Source organism: Macaca nemestrina, chromosome 4 (genome assembly GCF_043159975.1).
Source record: "Macaca nemestrina isolate mMacNem1 chromosome 4, mMacNem.hap1, whole genome shotgun sequence".
NCBI lineage: Eukaryota > Metazoa > Chordata > Mammalia > Primates > Cercopithecidae > Macaca > Macaca nemestrina.
The window spans coordinates 110,835,891-110,861,967 of record NC_092128.1 but is presented as its reverse complement, the minus strand read 5'-3'; the positions used below and the strand labels follow the sequence as shown (position 1 = coordinate 110,861,967).

General features: G+C 37.6%; 1 protein-coding gene across 14 annotated transcripts in view; it reads right to left on the bottom strand.

Moving 5' to 3' along the window:
• Positions 1 to 26,077, bottom strand: part of LOC105497746 (succinyl-CoA:glutarate-CoA transferase) — a 749,568-nt gene that overhangs the window by 402,977 nt on the left and 320,514 nt on the right. For all 14 annotated transcript variants that reach the window (XR_011622306.1, XM_011769072.2, XM_071095070.1 and 11 more), the window contains 2 exons: positions 11,152 to 11,223; positions 1,380 to 1,477 (listed from right to left, as the gene is read on the bottom strand). Coding sequence is in view for 13 of the 14 variants with exons in the window: in XM_011769072.2 (XP_011767374.2) it covers positions 1,380 to 1,477; positions 11,152 to 11,223 (170 nt within the window). In the remaining variant the exon portion in view is untranslated. The remainder of the gene's footprint in view (positions 1 to 1,379; positions 1,478 to 11,151; positions 11,224 to 26,077) is intronic.

Here is a 26,077-nt window from a genome sequence, read left to right as displayed (position 1 = left end):
GGTATCATATTTTCCTTGGGATCTACTCTTCTTGCAGCATGGTCATGATTTATTCAGATTATCAAAGAGCTTCTGATAAGGTTTTCACAAGTGGTTATTATTGAAACTTGGTAACCATAGTGTGAAAGGAAAAAGTTTTATCAATTAACTATATTAATTACAAATGATTGAGAGGCATAGAGGCAAAAAGAAGAAATAAATGGGCAATTCTCTTGTGGAGAAAAGTTAGTCATTGAGGGCTCTGGGGCTTCGCGGTAGAATCGGAGTTATATTTAACTAGGGACACCCAGTTCTCCTTCCCCCATTCTGTGTCTATCAGTCCCACAACACACAGTCCCTCTATTGATGTGAACAGCATTTGGCACATGGAAAAGATACACGCAGTGTTTAAAATCACAAAAGTGTTTAAAGTTACAAAAGTATTTCAAATCCAGGAAATAGAAAATAGATAGATGAATGTTGATTCAGATATTCCTACAGACATCCCCAAATACAAAGACAACAAAAATAAAAACAACAGCAGAATTTTAGTTCTTATAACTTTGATGTATACTACATAGAAACACATGAGCCTTTTCAAAAGACTGGATATGGTATTTAAACAAAATTACCTAATCTATTGGCATGATGAGAGCAAATTTTCAATAGAAGAAAAATTTATGTGGGCATTTCGATCCACAAAAGCCACAAAGCCTATTTGTACAGATTCAGAAGACATGTAAAGGCAAACAAAAAGTGAAACTGACATGGAACAGTAAGAATAATTACTTTTTTTCAGACAAACTTGAAAAATTGGTACAGGTATTACAAATAAATAACCTGACATTAATGGAAAAATTTGGCATTTGCAAAGATCCAGAAATAACATCATGATTCACAGGAGTGGCTCAGAAATGCAAACCAACTCTTGGTTTCACCTCTCTTTGCCTTGTTTTCCTTACATGTAAAATGGAAATAACAGAACTTACCTCACAGGATGATTATGAGAATTAAATGAGATAATGTATCTAAAGCATTTAACACAGTGAAAGTATGAAATAATGTTAAATTATTATTGTTGTTGTTGTATTTATGAAAAACTAAACCCAAACAGCTACAGGACACAGAGAAACAACCTAATTCAAGTCATGGTGACTTTCTTATTTATATCATTGTTATGACTCAGTACTTAACAAAGCATATAAAATGTGTTCAAGTGCTTCTAAACAAACAAACAAAAAAAACCCGCAGCTTTAAAATCTCTCCACTAGCCAGTTTTGTAAAATGGAAGAGAATTACAAATTGATCTCAAATAAGCCAAGAAAAAAACCCACAAAACACCAGATAAATGCTTATCATATATTAATTCTTAAATGGATGAATACAAGATCCAAACTTACCGTTCAGATAATATTTTAATAAGCTCTTTTCTATTCTGTACCCGAAGGTGGTTAGTTTTATACTTGGAGTCATCAATCAACTCAGGCAAATCCAAGATCTAAAAGGGAAAAATAATTTTCAAGTATAAGAAGTAGATTGTTCTTGTACCTGCCTCTGGGTGCCAGTGTTCAGGTCTTGTCTCTCCCTTCTCAAGAACATTCCTTGCTGGTCTTTATGCCCCTCAACAAGGACATATGGAGGGAACAAGCACACAGTTAGGATGGATCATGCTGGTGAAAGGGTTTGTCATTCATAAGAGGCTTTTACTACATTTAAGCAAATATTCTTCCATATAGGAGAACAGCAAAAGATCCCCATAAGTCTTATGCCAAATATGAGAATATAGGAAACATGTTATCAGATTACCATAGAAAAAAAATCTTGTTTAGAGGAAATAGGGAGAGAGATGCTAAACTGGGTAAAACAGACCAAATTTTAAAAACCAATATCATAAGTGCATACCTACATGTATCTTGTATACAGTCAACATGCACCTTGTAGATATATTCACTTATTTATTCCACATGTAAATAAAATACTGTGATCTTCCCAGGTTGTCCTAAGCAAAATGTTCTAAAAGCTGCTAAAATAAAGTAAAAGCAAATACGTTTGCCCAAATTCTCACCATTTAAACAATAGCAAATTAAAAGATCTTCTTCTTATAGAAGTATCACTATTTTTTATTAATATATCTCCCTGAAGTAATACCAATTAGAAATGCTTTTATAGATTTCCTTTTGCTCCTCCTCAATAAGGGGAAAATCTATCTTGCAAGTCCCTTTGGACAACGTTCAATGTTAACAAGACTATAATGAAAGTACCAAGTGGATTTGGAATGGAAAAGTTTTACAAAGACTGTGTAGAGGCAGTGCTTGGCAGTTGTGTTGGAAAGTTACAAGGAGCATTTACAGCCTGGGGGCAGGCCATGCGGCCTACAGAAAGCTTCATTGTCTTTATTAATGTATTTGCAAAGGAGAGAGAAGTGAAGAAGATTCCCCTGAGTAAAGAGACCATCTCAGTGGTGTAATTTCTTTCACATGTTTCAGTTATTTCCTTTAGGAATAATAAAGACAGCATTAATCTCCCAGATTTTAAAAACCAACACCACATACAGCACCCTTTCTAGAAATCTCCCTGTCACAACACCTGATCCAAGAATTGGCCTCAAGCCTTGTCTAGCAGTTAGACACCCTCCCTCCCTAAGAGTGAATAAGTCATTCCAAAAAAAAAAGCAAGTGTCTTCACTAAGTCACAGGTTAAATTTACAAACTTGGCCTTACCCAAAAAGCACCATCAGCAACAAAAAATTACACAGTGACCACACTTAAGGGTAACTGGAATGCCCATGTGTCCACTGTATTTGACTTAATGGGACTCTTTTCTGTTTCAAAGATGGTGTGAAATTGTTGGCCAAAGTAATAATCCTTCCATCTTCAACTATGCCAGCTAACATTCAAAATGTTTCTAGAGAGACAGCTTCAAGGACTGTGATCATAACTATTATTTTGGAGCTTAAATTTAAAAAGAGTGCTGCCTGGAATAAAACAAAACAATGTACATGAAAATGCTTGACATATTAAGCAGTAAATAAATGTGAAGTATTCCAACTAGGTACTGTTTCCCCCAAAAGAATTTTTTTTTTTTGAGACAGAGTCTCACACTGTTGCCCAGGCTGGAGTGCAGTGGCACGATCTCAGCTCACTGCAACCTCCGCCTCCCAGATTCAACGGATTCTCCTGCCTCAGTCTCCTGAGTAGCTGGGATTACAGGCATGCATGCCATCATGCCCGACTAATTTTTTGGATTTTTAGTAGAGACAGGTTTTCACCATGTTGGTCAGGCTTGTCTTGAACTCCTGACATCAAACAACCCACCCACTTCAGCATCCCAAAATGCTAGGATTACAGGCATGAACCACAGAGTCTGGCCAGAAATTTTTAAAAAGCATATATTGGTTCAAACAAGAAAGGAGGGAGGGTTCCGCAAAAAAAAAAAATGAAGAGACATTGGCAAAAACAAAAAGAAAGAAAATAACAAAACACCATAAACTGAGTGACAAACATTTTCTAAAAAGGGGAAAAGAGAGAAAAAATAATGAAGACCCATGATAATAAAAACTGCAAGTGTTTTAACATGCCTGTCATCTAAAGCCCCCCTTATAGCAAAAACCAAAATCCTTAAGATAGTCTGAAAAGTTCTACACGATATGGTGCTATTACCTCTCTAACATCACCTCTTACCATGCTCTCCTCCCTTGCTCATTGCTGCAGCCATTTCATCTTCTTGCTGGACTAGGAACATGTCTATTCCACTTCAGCCTCAGGAGTTTTAAAATAGCTATTCCTTTGCTTGGAACATCTTCCACCAGACATCTAGTCGACTAGCTCCTCCTTTCCTTTGTTGAGTTGACTCAAATTCAACTTCTTAATGCAACTACCCTGATTACCCTACCCCCACCACAGGCCACCCCACCCCACTCAACACTGACTCCCCTGATTCCCTCTTCCCTTGCCCATTTTTTCCCATAATATTTATCACCTAACATATTTATCATGTTTATTACTCCATATCTGTCTGCCCTGCTAAAATGTAAGCTTCACAAAGTCAAAATATTTTAAATGTTTTGTTCACTGGTATAGCCCAAATGCTGACAACACATTCTTCAACTGACAAGCTCACAGATAAACAATGTGAACACTTCCAGGTGTATGATATTTCAGACATTATTTTTTGCATATACCTTATTCCATTGTGTCTAAAATCACTTTTTAGCTGCAGCCAGGCACGGTGGCTCATGCCTATAATCCCAGCACTTTTGGGAGGCCGAAGCGGGTGGATCACCTGAGGTCAGGAGTTGGAGACCAACCTGGCCAACATGGTGAAACTGCATCTCTACTACAAATACAACAATTAGCCGGGCATGACAGTGGGTGCCTGTAATCCCAGCTACTCAGGGGGCTGAGGCACAAGAATCATTTGAACCCAGGAGGCGGAGGTTGCTGTGAGCCAAGATCACACCACTGCACTCCAGCCTGGGCAACAGTGTGAGACTCCATCTCATAAATAAAAATAAATAAATAAAATATATAGGTGCTTCTTAAAAGCTATATGGTCTCTTGAAAGAGTTGTTTGTCAGGAGAAAATTATGAAGAGTTGTCATTGACTGTAAGTCATAATGTTCATATACACCGCCATCACTTTATGTGCATTACTGATACAACACATGTTAAGTTTAATTGCCATTTAAAATGGCATCCAGTATAATAGAAAATATAACTCAGTACTGAAATAAAAGATCTTTGCATATGCAGGAAGGTGCAGAAACAGAGAATCACTTGCAGCATAAGAACTACTGGAATCTAGTTTTTAGATAAAGGAAAAGGCAACATCTCTCTCGTGAAATGTGAGGTTTCACAATTTCTCAACAAATTCAGATCATCTGATCTTCCCTCTGCCGGTATAAATGTTAAATAAGTATTTGCACAAGAATTTGTTGCAAACAAGTTTTCTGAGATGACAAAAATTGGTCCATAATTAATATAGCCCCACTCCAGCTTTCTTTTCATTAGCGTTTGCACCTTTTGTTTGTGTTTGTATATTTTTCCATCCTCTTACTTTAACTTGACAGTATCATTATATTTGATGTGAATTTCAAATATGCATTGGACTGCATAGAGTTGGGTCATTTTTTTCTGACAACTTGTTTTAATTCATAATATTAAGATCATTCACATTTAATGTTATTCATATTTTTGAATGAATTAGATCTATCAGTTTATTCTTTTTTCCGTTTATTCGTGTTTTGCTTTCTGGTATTCTTTAGAGTTGTTACTATTACATTTACCTATTTTGATTTTGGCTATATTTCTGCATAGATGTTTAATGATAGATGTTTATTGCTTAGGGGATCATAATGCATATACTTTTCACAGTGTAGTTAGAATCAAAATTTTACCACTTCAAGTGGAATATAGCAAACTTACTGCAATATAGTCCCTTTACTCTCCCCATTTTATGTTGTATTTATCTGTACGTTAGATCTACATACACCGAAAATCCCATCAGACAGTATCTTAATGTTTGCTTTCACCCATCAAATATTTCAAAGAATTCACTAGGAAAAGAACAGACCATTGTATTCACCCAGATATTTACTATTTATGTTGCTTTTCCTTCATTTCTCATGTTTCCAGTTCCCTTCTGACAACATTTATCTTCTGTAAATGAAAAAATTCCTTGAAAAATTATTTTAGAGCAAGTCAGCTTGGTTTTCCTTTATACAGAATGTCTTTATTTAACCTTCATTTCTTAAGGATATTTCTACTGGATATTGAAATCTAGGTTGGCATTTCTTTCCATTCAGCCTTTTAAACATGTTGTGCCACTTCTTCCCTAGCATTAATTTCTGACAAAAAAAATATGCAGTTAATTGAGTCACTGATCCCTCATAGATAATACATTCTTTTTGTCCTCTGAGTGTTTTTCTGGATGATTTTTGTGTATCCATTGTGTTACAACTGCCTATAGTATTGAGTACAGTAACATGTACATGCTGTACAGATTTATAGCCTAGGAGGAACAGGCTATCCCATATAGCCTAAGTGTGTAGCAGGCTATACCATCTAGGTTTGTGTAAGTACACTCCGATATTCACACGCCACCACCAACTGACACATTTCTCAGGACATATACCTGTTGTTAAGGGACACATTATGTTTTCATGCATAGATTTGTTTCAGTTTATCCCATTTATGGTTTGCCAAAATTATTAAATCTATGGGCATTTAACTGTTACCAAATTTGGTATATATACAATTGTTATTTCTTCAAATATTTTCCAGCATGTACACTTTCTCCCCTCATTCTGGGACTACAATGACATAAATATTGGGCTTTTTGTTATTGTTGCACAGGTTCCTGAGGATCTGTTATTTCTTGTTTTGAGTAGGAAGGAGCTATCTTTTGTTCTCTCTATTGTTCACATTGAATAATTTCTATTGATCTATCTTTAAGTTCCTTGTCATCTTCATTGCACTATTGAGCTCAACCGGTGAGGTGTAATTTTTTTCTTGGTTATTATACTTTTAAGTTTTTAATTTTCCCTTTGGTTCTTCTTCATATCTTGTATTTCTTTGCTGAATATTTCTATATCCCATTTATTTAAATGGTATTTGTGATGCTTTTTAGAACATTGTTATAATAACTATGTGAACATCTTTGTAAGTTAATTCCAACATCTGCATCATCTTTGCATTGGCATTGATGGCCTTTTCTCATGCAAGTTCTGGTTCTTCATATGCTGAGTAATAATAGATTGTATCCTGGACATTTTGAACATTATATTATGAGCCACTGAGTCTTGTTTAAATTATAAGGAGAATTTTCACTCTTGCTGATTTAGCAGACAATTGACCTGGTTACATCCAAGCTGCCAGTTCTAACCCAACTTCTGTGTGCTCTGATTCTCATGTTGATTAAGTTTTCAAAGCCTTTGCAGTGTTATTTGAATCTGACTAGTATATGCCAAACCTAATGGTCATACGACAACCTGGGCAGTTGTCTATTTATCAATACAGTTCCTATCATCTTTGGTATGCTGATTAGGATCAAATTAGTGCATATGCAAGTAAGGGGTGATCCCAAGAGTTCATAAACAACATAAAGGATAGCGTCAAGATCTTCTCTTGGCAATCTCTCTAGCATTTTCCAGTTGCCTGGGGCTCCTGCTTTAGTTATCCCACTCCCCAGCATGGTTTCAGGGCAGAGGCCATGCAATGGGAGGATGAAGGGGAAAAAAGCAACAAGGAATCACTCCTTTCTTTGGGATCAATGAAGAAAGTTCTTCTTTCGCAAAGTTGGCTCCTGCTCATCTGCTGTTTCCAATACAGGATTACTTGGGGTCTGGGGCATAAGAAAATGGAAAGGAAGGGAAAACAAACTATATCCATACTCTCTCTGACATTACAGCTCACTTTTTCATGTTCTTTGCCCCAGGAATAAAGAGCATTTCCTGGATATCTGCTGCGTTGCCTGGTGCTCACTTCCAGGTTTCAGGTTCAACTATACTCGAGTGAAGGAATAACTGGAGGGAAAAGCTGGTTAAGTTGACTGCCGGTTAGAGGTACTTCAAATTTGGGTGTTCTCCCCTAAATCTCTTACTATTTACTTTTCAAAGTCTTTTAATACATGCTTCATGGACTCATGTAATTCTGTCCAGGTATGATCACCGTGCTCAGGGTAAGTGGGAAAAGTGTATTTACTCTATCCTCCTCAGAACCAGAATCTTCACATCTAATTTTCATAGATGTCATTTATTAAGTACATATGAGCAAGGCCTATTCTAAGTGCTTCACTTCTCTAACATTTTCCAAACCCCTAAGTTGTATATAAGTATAATTACATATTATAATCTTCATTTTATACATAGGAGAACAGATGCTTAGAAAAGATGAAGGACCTTGACGGCGTTCACCTACCTACTAACAAGACTTATAGTAGGCCTTAAACATTATACCTTGGATATATTATATTTTGGAGCAGGCGGTTTAAAAACCTGCTTCAAAATCACCTACAGTCCTTCTTAAAACTGAAGTTTCCTCTATCTCACCCCAGACATACTAAAGTAAAATCTTTGGGAATAGTGTTAAATAACATTCCTATGCATACTACATTGAGAACCAATGTATAGTCTCTCCAACAAAAGAAGCCTTTGATCTACATTACTTTCAAAAGGATATCAATATTCAATATTTCATATAGGAATACCCATTAGGGGTGGCATCCATCGGCTTAAAATAGCTTACATATGCTCACTTTCTTACTTTGCCATATCATGGTAAGGAACATTAAGTAGGACTTGTTATGAACAAGATTCACTTTATACACAAGATTTTCTGGAACCTCACACTGGAACCCAACATTCTTACTCTCATCCAACTCCTTACAATGAAAGCTCGCTAATACAGCTCCTCCCCAAGAATTATCAATCAATCACTATATGAATTCTATTTTGGAAAGAGACTAAGCATAAGTCAATTCCATTCATTTGTCACAGACAGTACTGCCACATTTCTCCCCAGGAAGTAAAGCTGTCCCATCTTTCCTGATGGAGTATACTTGACAAAAAAACAGTTTTGAGGGGCTCACTGTGAAGAACTGGGAACCCCATCTTCTATAAGCCCGGTTTGAATAACAAGGCCCTCAGTAATAAATAAATATGAGTTAAAAAAACAGCTTAGAAGAAATCCACACACTACACATAACTGGGAAGGAAGAAAACTTTGCATCAGAATGAAGGAACAGATGATTTTTCTTAGGTAAGAAGGTGTTTAGGACAAGTTTACATGTAAGGGTGTAATTACAAAGATTTGAAAAAGTCAATCAGATTGCAACATTCACACAGGATGCCTAGCTAATAATGTAAATAACTCAAGAATCCTGTACACATAAATCTTCTGAGAATCTCAAAGAGTTTTATAGACATTGGATTAATGGCTCATATCAGGGATTATCATTCCTAACTCTCATATGGGAAAATCAAGGTCAAGTGTGCCATTCCTAAGGCCCTCCAATAGTCTCCTTTATAAGCAATGTTTTATAACACACCATAACAATAAGTCATATTCCAATACTAAAACTTCTGACAGTCTGCTTTGAAATAAGAACCTTTGTTGAAAACTGTTCTTATGGATATTTATGAGGAAGTTCAAAAGTGTTAACTTGATCAGCAGTAATGAATCAAAAATACAAAGAATTCAGTACAGTTATTTTGAAAACTAAAGAGTATGTCAAGCAGTAATTTTCGCTGCCAGGTCCTCCCACCCCCAACCCCACCACTTTCTGGAGAAAGAAAACTCCAAAACATATGGCCCAGGAAGAAAATCTGTACTCGTTTTTAGGAATGAACTGGCTTTTACATCTCTGCAGTTAGAGTACGCAAATGACTTCACAGGCAACAGCTTCCGTATGTTTCATATTTTTAACATTGACCGTTTATAATAAAGATTCTTTGATCCCAGATCAAATGTTTGAATCGATTTTCCCTACATTTACTCAGAGTCACCATTTAAAAGGCTCCCCTCTTTCCCACCTCAGATGTTTCAGCCCTTCCTGCAATCAGAACTGTCTCCATTTGTCACCTTCTCCATGGTCCTTCCCACCCCTTTGCTGTGGTTTTTAGCTCTGCTCCCTAACTTCTCATACAAAAGAGGCACAGTAATAAATAATTTTTGTACATAATAAGTTAACTACAGTAAATGAGATTCAGGATTTCATAGGCATCTTTTTTTTGTTGTTTTTTTGTTTTTTTTTTGAGACAGAGTCTCCCTCTGTCCCTAGGTTCCAGTGCCATGGTGCAATCTCAGCTCACTGCAACCTCTGACTCCTGGATTCAAGCAATTCTCCTACCTCAGCTTCCTGAGTAGCTGGGACTACAGGCGCATGGCCACAATGCCCGGCTGTTTGTATTTTAGTAGAGACTGGGTTTCACCATGTTGCTCAGGCTGGTCACGAACTCCTGAGCTCAGGCAATCTGCCCACCTCTCGGTCTGTCAAAGTGCTGGGATTGCAGGCGTGAGCCACCGCACCCGGCCCTCATAGTCATCTTTAATAACACCAAAAGCTCATGGTAAAATTTAGTATAAAAACTGATTGTCTCTCAAAAAATAAAAAGAAAAGAAAGAAAAAAATCCTTAACAGGCAAGGCCTTTGGATATATTTAAGAAAAATAAAAATAAACATTCCCTGGATTAAAACTAGAAAAAATGAACAGATACCTAAGTTCTAAAATTAAAACACCAAAGTCTTGGTAACTCATATAAACATCAAGTAAAAAAAAAAAAAAAAAAAAAAAGTCTAGTAGGCCAGGTGCAGTGGTTCCACATGTAATCCTAGAACTTTGGGAGGCTGAGGTGGGCAGATCGATTGAGGTCAGGAGTTTGAGACCAGCCTGGCCAGCATGGTGAAACCTCATCTCTACTAAAAACACAAAAATAGCCAGGCATGGTGACGTGCACCTGTAATCCCAGCTCCTCTGGAGGCTGAGGCAGGAGAATCGCTTGAAGCAAGGAGGTGGAGGTTGCAGTGTTCCGAGATCGCTAAGTCTAATAAATGCTACAAGTTTAGAATATCCCTAAGAATAAATTATTTAAAATGATTCCAAGGCCTTTATTTTAAGGCCTTGTTGAGAAGGAACAATTTTAATATAATCTTAATTCCTAAAACCTTGAAACATAAATTCTTCAGAAAGGTACTCATTAAATAAAAGTTAAGTTGAAAAACAGTTTCAAAATTTCCAGTAGTAAATAAAATAAATATGGGAGTAGCTTAACTATATATGGGTCCAATTAACCTGATATAGTAAAAGAAGAAGGTAGAGAACGAAAGGAAGAAAGGAAGGCAGGAAGGGAAGGAGGGAGGGGAAAAAAGAAAAAAATACCAGTGTTAAAAGTCCCTTTAAAAATGATTTTTTTTCACCCATTTTGTTTGGACTGGTAGGCAGGTCAAGTTTTAGGACAATTTAAGCTACTACGATTCTTCATTTTAAAATGCAGTCAGATACCACAAAAAAACACAGAATGCTAATTTGGACTCTGCCTTATCCTTTATAAGCATAAAAATCCTATACTTTTAGGTGCTAACACAGGGGGCCTAAGTTGGTTATGACCTGGGCAAAACTAAATTTTCCCTGGCTTTGTACAAGATCATAGACCAATCCCAATAATTATAGATTACCTTGCACACAGTGGCAAACTGCTGGTTATTTCCTGCTCCAACTACGATATAGCCATCCTTGGTTTTAAAAGCCTAAAAGAAATAAATACATGGGAAATATTATTTATATGTTGACAAGACCACAAAAGTTTACTTTAATTTCTAAAATATCTATATAGAAAGCTTGTTCTAAAGCAATGTTATTAATTCAATAACAATTAATTTGTATCTTTTTCATATATGTATATATATAGTATATCTTCCGCAAAAGATATACTACATATATACACACTGGCTAAATGTCAAACATTCAATAGCCACATGTGACTAGTGGCTATTGTATTAGCCAGCACAGACAGAATATTTCCATCATCACAGAATAGATCTCACTCTCTCTCAATATATATGTATCTATATACAAACACACACATATATGTACACACGTATGTATGTATATGTGTGTGTGTGTGTCTGTGTGTGTGTGTATGTGTGTGTGCATATATATATATATTTGATGAAAGGGTCTGGCTCTGTCACCCAGGCTCCCAGGATGGAGTACAATGGCATGATCTCAGCTTACTGTTCCACCTCCCAGGTTTAAGCAATCCTCCTGCTTCAGCCTCCTGGGTATCTGGGACTACAGGTGCATGGCACCATGCCCAGCTAATTTTGTCCTTTTTGTAGAGATGGGGTCTCAATATGTTGCCCAGGCTGGTCTTAAACTCCTGGGCTCAAGATCTGCCCACGTCGGCTTCCCAAAGTGCTGGGATTACAGGCATTAGCCACCGTGCCTGGCCCTTTTTCTTTTATATATGGATAGTTGGTTTCATTTAGATCGTTCTAAGCATTTCCTAGCTCTTCCGCTGTTACAACATTTGTCAAAAAAAATAAAAAAGAGTGATTCAAAAAAAAAAAGAAAATTCATTATAATGTACAAAATAAAATACTATATCTTGTAGTATTCTGCAGGATTTTCTTCTCCTGAGCCTTCAGCATTTCTTAAGCATCTGTCTTTGATCTTTCACTTCACTTGCTTATTATAGTAGCCACTAGCCACATGTGATCATTAAATTTAAATAAATTGAAATTAAATTAGCCAGTCACTAAAGGTCAAATATTGTGATTCTATTTATATGAAATGACTAAAATAGGCAAACCCATCAAGACAGAAAAAAACACTAGTGGCTGCATAAAGCAGTGGAAGCTGGGGGAAGATGGGGAGTGATTGTTAATGAATACTGGGTTTCTTTTCAGGGCAATGAAAATGTTCTAAAATTGACTGATGCTTGCACAACTCTGAATACACTAAAAATCACTGGATTGTGCACTATAAATGGGTGAATTATATGGTATGTGAAGTACATTCCAATAAAGCTGTTATTAACAATTAACAATTCAGATCCCTAGTCACACTAGCTAAATGTCAAGCATTCAATAGCCACATGTGGATAGTGGCTATTGTATTAGCCAGCACAGACAGAGAGTATTTCCATCATCACAAAGTTCTTTTATACAGTGCTGATTGAGTGGAACTGAGAGATTGTATTGGTCATGTCTTCATTTCAGTCTTCATCATCCTAACATGATATCTGAAGAATGTCAGGCAATTAATAAATAGTAGGTAAATGCTAATGAATCAACCAAATGATTGCTTCCAGATAGCACAATGGTAGCTAAAATAGATGTCAAGTAATACATTATAACAAGGTTTTATTCTATTTACATTGTTGCTTGGTTTGGTAAGGAATGCTATTAAGGAGATATCACATAAACTCTTTTAAACATTCTCTCTTGTCCATGAGGGCAAAAGTAAAGTTAGTGTCATAGACAATGCATTAGTGTTTCTCAGACTACAGAAAGAAAATCTGCAACAAAGCTGTGGGTGAGGTACAAAGGATTTAGAGCTGAAGTATTGCAAGGAACCATTGACAACTGTGAAGTTATACAGGTTGTTTGCTTCCTTTTTTGTGGAGAAGGGTGAGGTGGGGGGTGAATAAGTAAATGTGAAGTAACAATCTGTGTTGGAACGTATAACGTGAAGAAAGGCTTTACAAATTTTGGATCAGTGACATGTCCAGTAAGTTTATATTTTCTGGGGTGTTCATTTCCTTTTCATAAGTAAAGAAATGCAAATGTTTCCCTGCAGCCTCCAAAATATATTTAAATATATATTTTATCAATATAAAAGTTTAAAATGTTTAAGAAGCTTCTAGATAGCTGAACATGCAGAGGTTCCTAAAGGATGGCATGCCCTGGGAGGGAATGGAAGGTGCATACCCCTCCCTATATCTTACCCTACACATGTCTTCATGTGGACACTTGTTAATATCCTTTATAATAAACCAGCAAGCACAATAGTTTTAAGCAAAGGTAACTAGTCAATGATCATTGAAAAGTGAAGAACTCATGGCAGCTGAGTCTCAGAATACAATCAGCCAGCCTAAAGATCATCAAATAGATTTTATAAAGATTCAGGTAAGATTAGGAGTTCTTTTTGATAATTATCTATTCCTTGTTACTGCTACAGTATTTATTTAATAAACATATTTTAAATAAGAACTTTAAAAAATAATATGTTATTGAGGACTTCTGCATCAATGTTCATCAGGGATATTGGTCAAAAATTCTCTTTTTTTGTTGTGTCTCTGCCAGGCTTTGGTATCAGGATGATGGTGACCTCATAAAACGAGTTAGGGAGGATTCCCTCTTTTTCAATTGATTGGAATAGCATCAGAAGGAATGGTACCAGCTCCTCTTTGTACCTCTGGTAGAATTCGGCTGTGAATCCATCTGGTCCTGGACTTTTTTGGTGGGCTATTAATTATTGCCTCAATTTCAGAGCCTGTTATTGGTCTATTCAGGGATTCAACTTCTTCCTCGTTTAGTCTTGGGAGGGTGTAAGTGTCCAGGAATTTATCCATTTCTTCTAGACTTTCTAGTTTATTTGCATAGAGTGTTTATAGTATTCTCTGTTGGTAGTTTGTATTTCTGTGGGATTGGTGATGATATCCCCTTTATCATTTTTTATTGCACCTATTTGATTCTTCTCTCTTTTCTTCTTTATTAGTCTTGCTAGCGGTCTATCAATTTTGTTGATCTTTTCAAAAAACCAGCTCCTGAATTCATTGATTTTTTGAAGGGTTTTTGTGTCTCTATCTCCTTCAGTTCTGCTCTGATCTTAGTTATTTCTTGCCTTCTGCACCAAATCCAGCAGCATATCAGAAAGCTTATCCACCATGATCAAGAGGGCTTCATCCCTGGGATGCAAGGCTGGTTCAACAGACACAAATCAATAAACGTAATCCATCATATAAACAGAACCAAAGACAAAAACCACATGATTATCTCAATAGATGCAGAAAAGGCCTTCGACAAAATTCAACAGCCCTTCATGCTAAAAACTCTCAATAAATTCGGTATTGACGGGACGTATCTCAAAATAATAAGAGCTATTTATGACAAACCCACAGCCAATATCATACTGAAAGGACAAAAACTGGAAGCATTCCCTTTGAAAACTGGCACAAGACAGGGGTGCCCTCTCTCACTACTCCTATTCAACATAGTGTTGGAAGTTCTGGCCAGGGCAATCAGGCAAGAGAAAGAGATAAAGGGTATTCAATCAGGAAAACAAAGTCAAATCGTACCTGTTTCCAGATGACAGGACTGTATATTTAGAAAACCCCATTGTCTCAGCCCAAAATCTCCTTAAGCTGATAAGCAACTTCAGCAAAGTCTCAGGATACAAAATCAATGTGCAAAAATCACAAGTATTCCTATACACCAATAACAGACAAAAAGAGGGTCAAATCATGAGTGAACTCCCATTCACAATTGCTTCAAAGAGAATCAAATAACTAGGAATCCAACTTACAAGGGATGTGAAGGACCTCTTCAGGGAGAACTACAAACCACTGCTCAACAAAATAAAAGAGGACACAAACAAATGGAAGAACAATCTGTGCTCATGGAGAGGAAGAATCAATATCATGAAAATGGCCATACTACCCAAGGTAATTTATAGATTCAATGCCATCCCCATCAAGCTACCAATGACTTTCTTCACAGAATTGGAAAAACTACTTTAAAGTTCATATGGAACCACAAAAGAACCTGCATTGACAAGACATTCCTAACCCAAAAGAACAAAGCTGGAGGCATCATGCTACCTGACTTCAAACTATATTACAAGGCTATAGTAACCAAAACAGCAAGGTACTGGAACCAAAACAGAGATATAGACCAATGGAACAGAACAGAACCCTCAGAAATAATACCACACATCTACAACCATCTGATCTTTGACAAACCTGATAAAAACAAGAAATGGGGAAAGGATTCCCTATTTAATAAATGGTGCTGAGAAAACTGCCTAGCCATATGTAGAAAGCTGAAACAGGATCCCTTCCTTACATCTTATACAAAAATTAATTCAAGATGGATTAAAGACTTCAATGTTAGACCTGAAATCATGAAAACCCTGGAAGAAAAACTAAGCAATACCATTCAGGACATGGGCATGGGCAAGGACTTCATGTCTAAAACACCAAAAGCAATGGCAACAGAAGCCAAAATTGACAAATGGGATCTAATTAAACTAAAGAGCTTCTGTACAGCAAAAGAAACTACCATCAGAGTGAACAGGCAACCTACAGAATGGGAGAAAATTTTTACAATCTACTCATCTGACAAAGGGCGAATATCCAGAATCTACAAAGAACTTAAACAAATTTACAAGAAAAAATCAAACGACCCCATCAAAAAGTGGAAGAAGGATATGAACAGACACTTCTCAAAAGAAGACATTTATGCAGCCAACAGACACATGAATAAATGCTTATCATCACTGGCCATCAGAGAAATGCAAATCAAAACTACAATGAGATACCATCTCACACAGGTTAGAATGGCAATCATTACAAAGTCAGGAAACAACAGGTGCTGGAGAGGATGTGGAGAAATAGGAACACTTTTACACTGTTGGTGGGACTGTAAGCTAGTTCAATCATTGTGGAAGACAGTGTGGTGATTCCTCAAGGATCTAGAACTAGAAAAACAATTTGACCCAGCCATTCCATTACCAGGTATATACCCAAAGGATTATAAACCATGCTACTATAAAGACACATGCACACATATGTTTATTGTGGCACTATTCACAATAGCAAAGACTTGGAACCAACCCAAATGTCCATCAATGATAGACTGGATTAAGAAAATGCCACACATATACACCATAGAATACTATGCAGCCATAAAAAAAGGATGAGTTCATGTCCTTTGTAGGGACATGGGTGAAGCTGGAAACCATCATTCTGAGCAAAGTATTGCAAGGACAGAAAACCAAACACCGCATGTTCTCACTCATAGGTGGAAATTGAACAATGAGAACACTTGGACACAGGGTGGGGAACATCATACACCAAGGCCTGTCATGGGATGGGGGGAAGGGGGAGGGATAGCATTAGGAGATATACCTAATGTAAATGACAGTTAATGGGTGCAGTACACCAACATGGCACATGTATACATATGTAACAAACCTGCACATTGTGAACATGTGCCCTAGAATTTAAAGTATAATTTTTTAAAAAATGAGCTTCTTATAAGAATTTGGGACTTTTTAAGCTTTTTAACAAGGTTTGGAAACTACCAAATTAAGCCATTTTGCAAGTCTCAACTCCCAGGTAAAGTCTATGAGCTAGATTACCATCAACAACTTTTCTAGTAAAGAAGGCACTAAATGGTCCTATATAAAGACAAAAAAAATAAAAAATAATATGTTATCACTATAGAAAATTGGGGAAGTACAGAAAAATATAAGATGGGAAAAAAACTGCATGATATCATCACGCAGAAGAAGCAACTATTAAGTAGTATTCTTCTTTCTAGTTTCTTTGTATGTACTTTTACCTTATTAAGGAAACTACCTTTGAGAGAAATATGACAGAAAAATTATCAGTGAGTGAAATCTAACCTAACTGAGTCCATCTTGTTTCTAATTTCACAAGCTAACTGACTTCTTTAACTTTGCAGTCTCTTCCAGAAGCCCTCCTTGCTCAGGGATCAAAACTGCCTTTTAAGACTAATGAAAGGATACAACATTAGCATTATAGGAGGGACTTGAATTCTGCTAAGACATGGCTTAGTTAAATGATAACCAGCATTGTTCCCTTGCTTACCTTTCTATAAGGATTTACTATTTCAGAAGTCAAAAGGTGTGTGACTTCCTAATTGCTCCTACAGATAACATCACTATCGTCAAAACCTCCTAAGATTGGTAATTGAGATATTTTTCAGACTTTGGCATTCTGGTGAATGACTTAACTCTACCCAGACCCGTGAGTCATAGGAAGGATCTAATACAACCAGTCCTGAGACCCCCACCCAGAAACTCACTCAGAGTACTAAGATAATTTGGACACTGCTAAGATTTCATCCCCAACCAATCAGTAGCACCCAATCCCTCTCCCTTAGCCTGCCAAATTACTCTTTAAATCACTAAACTCCAAGCTGTTTGGGAGGCCGACTTGAGAAATGTCTCCCATACTTCCAAACTCCCATACTCCCATACTTCCCATACTTTCTGGCCCTGTGATTATTGAACTCTGTCTCTACTGTAACACTTGTTTCAGCAAATTGGCTCCATCTCTGCAATGGGCAAGAAGAACTGGTCAGGCAATTACATGAATATGTTACTATACATTAATTTCTAGACTGCATTTTTTTTCATTTAATATCCTATCACAAGCATTTTTAAATAGCATTGTTTTTAATGACACAAAATATCACTTTCAAAATTTGCTTCAACATTCTAAGTTCATTTAAACTGGAGGGTTTTTTTTTGTTTTTTTTTTTTAGTTTGTTTTGTATTCAAATCAAGCCCTATTTCATATTGAAACTCTGAAGAAAATGTCTGGTCCAACTAAGATCCTTAAAAAGCCAACCTTACCCCAGTAAGGCCTGGAAGATAAAATAGAAAAATGAATCCCACCCAAGACATTTATTAATAATTAACCTGTGTGATATTAGACAACTTACATAATTTAAGAGTCTCAGTTTTGACATCTCTAAAATAGGAATGATCAGTAATTACCTTTAAAATTATTTTGACTAAGTTCATAAAGTACATTGATTCATGTATTTGGCAAATATTTGTTGTTATAACTTAATATGTGCTAGGCTCTGGGTAGAATGGGTAGAAAATGACAAGACAAGTGAGACATACATTCTAATAAAGTACCAGACACTACTCAAACGTTCACATAAGTAATTATAAACAGTGACAGGCACTGGAAAAGAAAAGTACAAAACCCAATGAGGTATTTTTGTTTGTTTCTTTGTTTTTTTAAGAGACAGGGTCTCTCTCTGTCACTAACTGGTATAATCCTAGCTCACTGCAGTCTCAAACTGCTGGGCTTAACAGATCCTCCTCACACAGCCTCCTGAGTAGCTAGGACTACTCAAATGGAGTCTCGTTGTGTTGCACAGGCTGATCTCAAAATCCTGGCTTCAAGCAATCCTCCAATCTCAGGCCCCCAAACAATGAGATCTTAGGGTAGGTGGACCTAATGTTGTCTTGGTTGGGAGCTGTGAAGCCAGGAAAGAGTCCCTAGAAAAGTGATCCTAGAAAAGTCCCTAGAAAAAGATTGAGATGGTAAAATTTGCTGACTTGGTAATGGCTTGAATATCATGGTTGAGTGTTGAAATCTAAGGGAGAAAAAGGTGTCACGGATGATGCTTAAGTTTCTAAGGAACTTTTGGGATAGTCCAGTGACAAGTTCACATGAGTAAGACTTGGGTACCAGGTGAAAGTCTGAACTGTGGATAAAAACTTGGCTGGGTGCAATTGCTCATTCCTGTAATCCTGGCACTTTGGGAGGCCAAGGCAGGTGGATCACTTAAGTCCAGGAGTTTGAGACCAGCCTGGCCAACATTAGCGAAACCCCATCTCTACTAAAAATCCAAAAATTAGCCGGGCGTAGTGGTGCATGCCTGTAGTCCCAGCTACTCGGGAGGCTGAGGCAGAAGAATTGCTTCAACCCAGGAGGCAGAGGTTGCAGTAAACTGAGATCAGGTCACTATACTCCAGCCTGGGCAACAGAGCAAGAATCTGTCTTAAAAAAAACAAAAAACAACAACAACAAAAAACTTGACTCATTTGCTTATTATCTATAATTGAAGTCATCACATGGACCAAATCATTTAGGAAGAAAGTTCACACTGCCGAGTAGGAAAAAAAGGGAGTTAAGTGAGGAGTCTGAAGGCCTCTCCCATTTGAAATCCAGGCCGAAGAGAAGTACTCAGAGAGTAAGATGAGGACTGAAGAATGCCTACAAAGTAGACTTCCATTACATCAGCAAGAGGTGTCTGGTGTCATCATGAGAACAGAATGCAGTTTGGAGTGAATCACGGACTCCATAACTGTTAAGGAAAGGGAGCGAGCACATGCAGACATGTGTCTGAGCAGTCTGGCTGTGAAGCACAGGGATAAGCACGGACTGAAAGCACAGCGTGAGCATGGCTGCAGATGGAGGTCCCATGTCGAGGAGGACTCAGGAAGTTCCCACTGGATGCTTCTACCTTCTTTTTAACTGAGAGAAGATTGGGGAGATAGGAGAATGAAAGACTAAAAAAGAGTAGAGAAGTTCTGACGTATCACTGAAGACAGTGGCAGAGCACCGGGACCAGTGAACACAACTGGGATACTGACATTCTGAGAGCCCAACCGAGTGACTTTCTCCATCATCTCTCAGTTATCCAGACATAGACTAAAGTATATTTACATTCACTAGCTTTAGGGTGTTGCCAGATGGATATGACAAAAAGATATATGTGTAGGAAAGTTAGCCAGAATATTACTGAGCAATGAGCCACGGACTAGCTGTATAAGGGAGAAAGTGGTAAAGATAGGAGGAGATTATGACTAGGCATGGGGAGGTGTGTCAGTGAGTCAGAAGTCCTGATGAGGTCTAGGAGTAGTCAAGACGGGAGTAATTGAATAAGTAAGGTGAAAGAACAAGAGACGATGGATGGTTAGAATGTAAAATGCTTCAATCAGTGATTACAGAAGTGAGGCGGGTGCAGGTTATGCCTAGAGATCCAGTGTGAAGTACATAAAATAGTTGCTACTATGAGACAGCAGCAACACTCTCTCTCTCTCTCTCTCTCTCTCTCTCGCTATATATATATGTGTGTGTGTGTGTGTGTGTGTGTATACACAATTTCTATATATATACTTTCTATGTATATACAGTAGTATATTATAGTATATTATAATTATGATATAGTTACTACTATACTTGGTCCCACAAGAAAGGAACTCTTCAGTGAATTCTAAGCCCTTAGGTCCTGACTCCCAGGCCCTCACTGACCCTGCAAATCACTCCTCCTTCTCTTCTCTTCATTCTGTTGGTTGCCTAAAAGAAAGAAAACCAAGTGATAACATGTGGTGCACACACACCACTAGCAGATTTTTTATCACAGGGAGAGCTCAAACCATAAGCAGCAAATTGGGCTGTGAACAGTCAGGACTGAAGTATGTCTCCTGTAAGAAATTCAAGCCTCAGAAGGAAAGAAACAATTGCTTCTGAACAAAATGATGTGGGGAGACAGCAGCAAGGGCAAGTGTCTAGAATTTTTAAAGGACAAGGCCAAAACCAAGCCTTGCCTCACAGGAGACCAGATTGTATTACTCCTGAAGAAAGACATCCTTCTCACTAGGAGCTGTGTACATTCAGGCACAACAAGATTCACTGATAGGGAAACCAAACACAAATGCACAATTTCATCATATGCTCATCATGGTAAACCTCCTGTCCTGGAGAGGGAGATCTTTTTCAAGACTGAGAAAATAATGATGGGTCAAGGAATTTGATGACACAACAAAACTAAAGAACTTCATGATCAAACTAGGAGATACAAAAGGAGAAGCGAATGGAGGTTCGGTGTGTAGTTTCTCTATTTAGAGCAGCTCCACACAGAAGATGTGACCACCCCTGAGACATAAGATACAGAAGTGCAGACTGTGGAGCAGATGTGAAGGCGGCGAATTGAGAAGGTCAGCTGAGAATTTCTGCTGCTGCTCCTGGAAGTTTCTACTCCTTCCCAGGGACTTTGCTTTCCAGGCTTTCAGGCATGTTAGCCTCATTTGATGACATCCTAATTATAAAGCTGACTAAAGATGAAAACATAGGGGTTTCAGAAGCCCATGTCAACACAATATATCATATAATCAAGTGGGAAAAGAAAAAATGTACAACTAGAAGTTCCTGTGTTATCTTCTTAAGTTATTTTATCAGTGCATCTAGTATTTTCCCTGTCCTAAATAAAATACAAAAAATTAGTAGTATGTCTACTTCAAAACAAGAGCATAAACTTCAAGCCTTCCTAAGGCTACTTACTTTTTAACAAGATTTTCTTCCACAAAAGGTAACCATTGCTAAATGACTTCATCATCCACTGGAAAAAGACATTCCATGAAGTTTAACTCACTGCCATGAGAATGTTTTCTGGAATGCCAAGCAGTTATTGACTTCTGGGTCTGTGCTAGTACATCATGACAAACATAGAGCAGTATTTCCTACCGCTGACAGTTCAGTTCACCTTATGGCACTGGAACTGGGCTGAGCCAGATGGCAACGAGGCACAGACTGCTTACAAATCAAGAACAGTGTCATCTATGGATGGAACAATGCCACAAATGGTAGATGAGCTCTGGAGTCTCCAACTTCACCTACTACCAATTTGGCATTGGCAGGACAATTTTTACATGGAACAAACCATGTTGAGAGCTTATTGCTAAATATAAGCCCTTGCTTTGAATTACGTAATTCTAGAGTAGCCTTGAAAGCAACATTAAATACTGATGATTTCCTGCCCCAGATCCAGGCTAGGTTTTGCTAATTCCATAATAGGAAGTTGGAATGCTCACATATATCCTTGAGGTTCCTCAAACAAATTAAATTTTACTTCCAACCCAACATATCTAGGATTTTCAATCACTCCATTTCTGATACTAGGTGTGGAGGTAATGACAAGGAGGGAAATGGGCAACTGCCTCAAATACTTTCTATTGTTTACATGTTGTCAACGGATATTATTTTTCTTATAAAGAAAACTTTTTATGAAGAAAGCCTGCTGTTATTCAAGAAGGCAGTTATCATGTATCTTGGGCACAAGGTAAAATGACACATAGAGTTTTTCTTCCGGAGGAATATAGGCCAAAAACTGATTTTAAGAACACTGAACTAACTGTATTAAAAAGAATGCTAAACCAGATTATTTTGAATAGCCTACCAAAAGCAGCTACTGCTGCATAGAAACTATGCAAAAAATGCTAGACAAGAGACCATATTGATTTTTCAGGAACACCCAAAGGTAAAAATTCCAAAAAGTGCTAAGCCAGATTATTTTGAATAGCTTACCAAAAGCAGCTACTGCTTTACAGAAACTACACAAAAAAATGCTAGACAAGGGACCATATTGATTTTTCAGGAACAACCCAAGGTAAAAATTCCTTGAGCATATGAAATATTTTTAAGTACTCTTTGTTGTATCTCAAACATGTTACAACAATCACAATTCTGTACCATCTATGTACCATATATGAAAATATCATTTCTGACAAAGCCTACATTTACCTCAGACTAAAGGCATTTATAGAACAGAGCTTTAGTCAAGCTGTCACCACATTTCACTACCTACAAGCAAAGAATCAAGCTAGAAAAAAATAGTAACTATAGTTACAACAAAAATATTCTAAATCAGCTTATATAGTGTATTGCCAATAATGTTTCCCAAGCATATCTGTTCATCATATCTCTGGATTTATCAATGACAAAACACAGGGCATACATAGTGAGACAGAGATTGGGGAAGGCCCTGAAAGTAGGCCTGCCCACTAGACCTGAAGTGGCATTAGAGTACAGGCCCAGGTGACAGCAGAGTTTCATCCCAGAGTATGTAAAATTTGAACAAGTGTGGTACTAGGAAGCAGTCATGGCTGAGTATGGTGTCTCAAGCCTGTAATCCCAGCACTTTGGGAGGTAGAGGTGGGAGGAACACCTGAGCTCAGGAGTTTGAGACCAGCCTGGCCAGCATGACAAAACCCTGTCTCTACTAAAAATACAAAAATTAGCTGGGTGTGGTGGCATGAACCTGTAGTCCAGCTACTCGGGAGGCTGAGGCAGGAGAATTGCTTGAACCCAGGAGGCAAAGTTTCCAGTGAGCTGAGATTGTACCACTGCACTCCAGACTGGGTAACAGAGCAAGACTCCATTTCAAAAAAAAACAAAAAAAAACAAAAAAAGAAAGGAAGGAAGGAAGGAAGGAAGGAAGGAAGGAAGGAAGGAAGGAAGGAAGGAAGGAAGGAAGGAAGGAAGGAAGGAATGCAGTCAGCAAGACAAAGTATGGCGTATGGGAGATGAAAAATTTTGATAGCAAAATCTTGAAACTCACAGTAGTTAAATGGCCCAAAAGACATATAGAGAGTCACAGGCTGCAGGATCCCAGCTATGAGGATGAGGCTCAGAAACTCAGCACCAAATTCTCATATAAGGAATTGTGATAGCAAGGCAAAGGGTGGAGGGACAGGAACCAGACAGTTAATGCAATGAGAAACTCAGAGAATATAGGCAAAAGCAGAAGCCCAAGCCATTGAACAAAGGCAGGGCAAGCATGGAGAGTGATCTCTGGGGAGGGCAGGTGGCTGAATGTCTGATAAGAGCAACTTAAATGCTAGTTCAAGGTGCTAGTTAGTTAAGCGTCTAAGACAGTGTCTGGGATATTAGAACCCAATAAATTTTTTAAATCAATGTCAATGTGTCACAGCAATCTAGGCAATTCAGGAAATACGAGACATTATAAGGCTTGGTGGCAAAACTGTAAGCATAAAATAGAGGAGAGTTTCAGGGAATCAAAGATAAGGACCAACTGAAAAAGGCAAGCATGCTAAGAATAGATTCCCCAAACAAACTTCCTTCCTCTTCCTCACAGACGATCACCCAAGTTTAAGGGTGAATATTAGTTAAAGTGAGATGCTGAATATACTTCTATCAGGATTTATAGGTATGTCCTATAGCAGGAACAACAAGGACCTCAGTCCTTCTTATTAGGTACCTCTCATTCTTCTTACCACGCCCAAAAGTTGGCCTTGAAGTATACAGGGTCAGCCTTTGTACCCTTTTCACATAGCTACTACCAAGTAATGGGATATACACTGATAATAAAATCTATCTGCCATCCAAATTTGGGTTCCTGTAGAGAGGGTTGGAATCTAAAGTATACAGACTCTCAAAACATCTTTTGGCTTGGCAAACTATGGGAAGTGTGAATGGCTACTCGGCTCATTCAGCAGAAAATGAGTCCTTATGGGAGGGTCCTGCTGACCCAGAGCAGCAGGTGAAATTCTCATGGAGTAACCAAGTATTAAAACAAGTCAACTCCAGGGTCAGAAAAAGCACAGGGGAAGGCTCTATCTGATAAATGTACAGACATTTATAACTGAAAAATGTAACGGAAAAGGTAGCAGGCAACAAGCACCAGGCAGGACCTTGATGAGACTGCCATATTCCAGGGTCTGGACTTGTTCTTTATAGGACTCACTTCTTGTACTGGATGATCAGACCTGGAAGCCTAACTCAAGGCATCTAAAATGCATATGAGATTAAGATAGATACCACAAGGATAAATTACTACTATGTGATTAGAAAGAACTATATTATAAGCCACAATACTTAAAGACTATATGACTAATTCTCTTCTTGAGAAACTAATAATTAGAAGGTAAAAGATCACAGACACAAGCATGGTTTAAGTTCTTCCTTCTCAAGTCCCCATGAATCTGGATATGAAGTTCAGCCTAAATCTGCCAGTGAAAAAAACATTAGACCATTCTGTGTGTGACTGTAAGAGGAGAAAAAAATAGGGCCAGGCTTATTCAACAGAAGGAACCATGATAAATTGTGAGAAGATTAAGGTCTCCAAATGTACCTCAACCACTTAACTCTATGAAACACAAGAAAAAACAAGATACTATCTGAATAGTATTCTGTACATACCTTTCAATCATTAGTTACTCAAAAGAATTGGACTCACATGGGCACATCTACCATGACTAAGGTCATGAGAGTGTTATGTAAGGTTTGCAACAAAATTTAGACCAATTAGGAAGTTATCCCTTCCAAAGTAAGTTAACAGCAGAACAAATGGGAACATTCCTCCAAAACAACACGAAAAAAAATTTAGTAAGTCATCCTAGTAGGTCACAAGGTGAAGAAAGCAATAATTATTTCCAGATCTCTAAAACCACTTATGATTACATATGTGGTATGCATATGCCCACCCCAAAGTTATTATAACAGGTTATAACAGTTAAAAGATCAAGGTAGCCAAGAAATTCTGTTTTATTTTAGAGTTCATTTGTCTGTGTGAGTAATTGTTATATTTCAGTTTCTCTGGGATTCCTATTCTATAAATAAAGGTGGAAAATATGTAAATATTTTTATGCACAATAACAGAATGTGCTGAAAATAATTTATCTTTGCATGCCTCCCCAAATACTATAATTCTTCATCCCAATTACATTAGATATGTTTAATTTCTATTCCACCCCAAACATCTTAAAGAAGCAGCTCTATACATCATGCAACTGAGCATTCCTCTTCCCTGGTTGAATAGAATAGTGTGAGCATCATTTCCATGCCAGCCAGTAGGTTTACTTGGCACAAATCAACTGCATCAGCTTGAAGATTTAAAAGGAAACAGGAAGGTGGAGATGAGATGGCCATATTCAACTTAATAAGTAAAGTCTAAAAGACTAACAAAGACTAAAACTCAGACCAGACTACAAAATAGAAATAGAGATATGGACTAAGGAACTGCCTCATTCCTAATGGCATCTTACCTCTTGTGAATCTCAATTGTATGTCACATACTTTTCGAAATG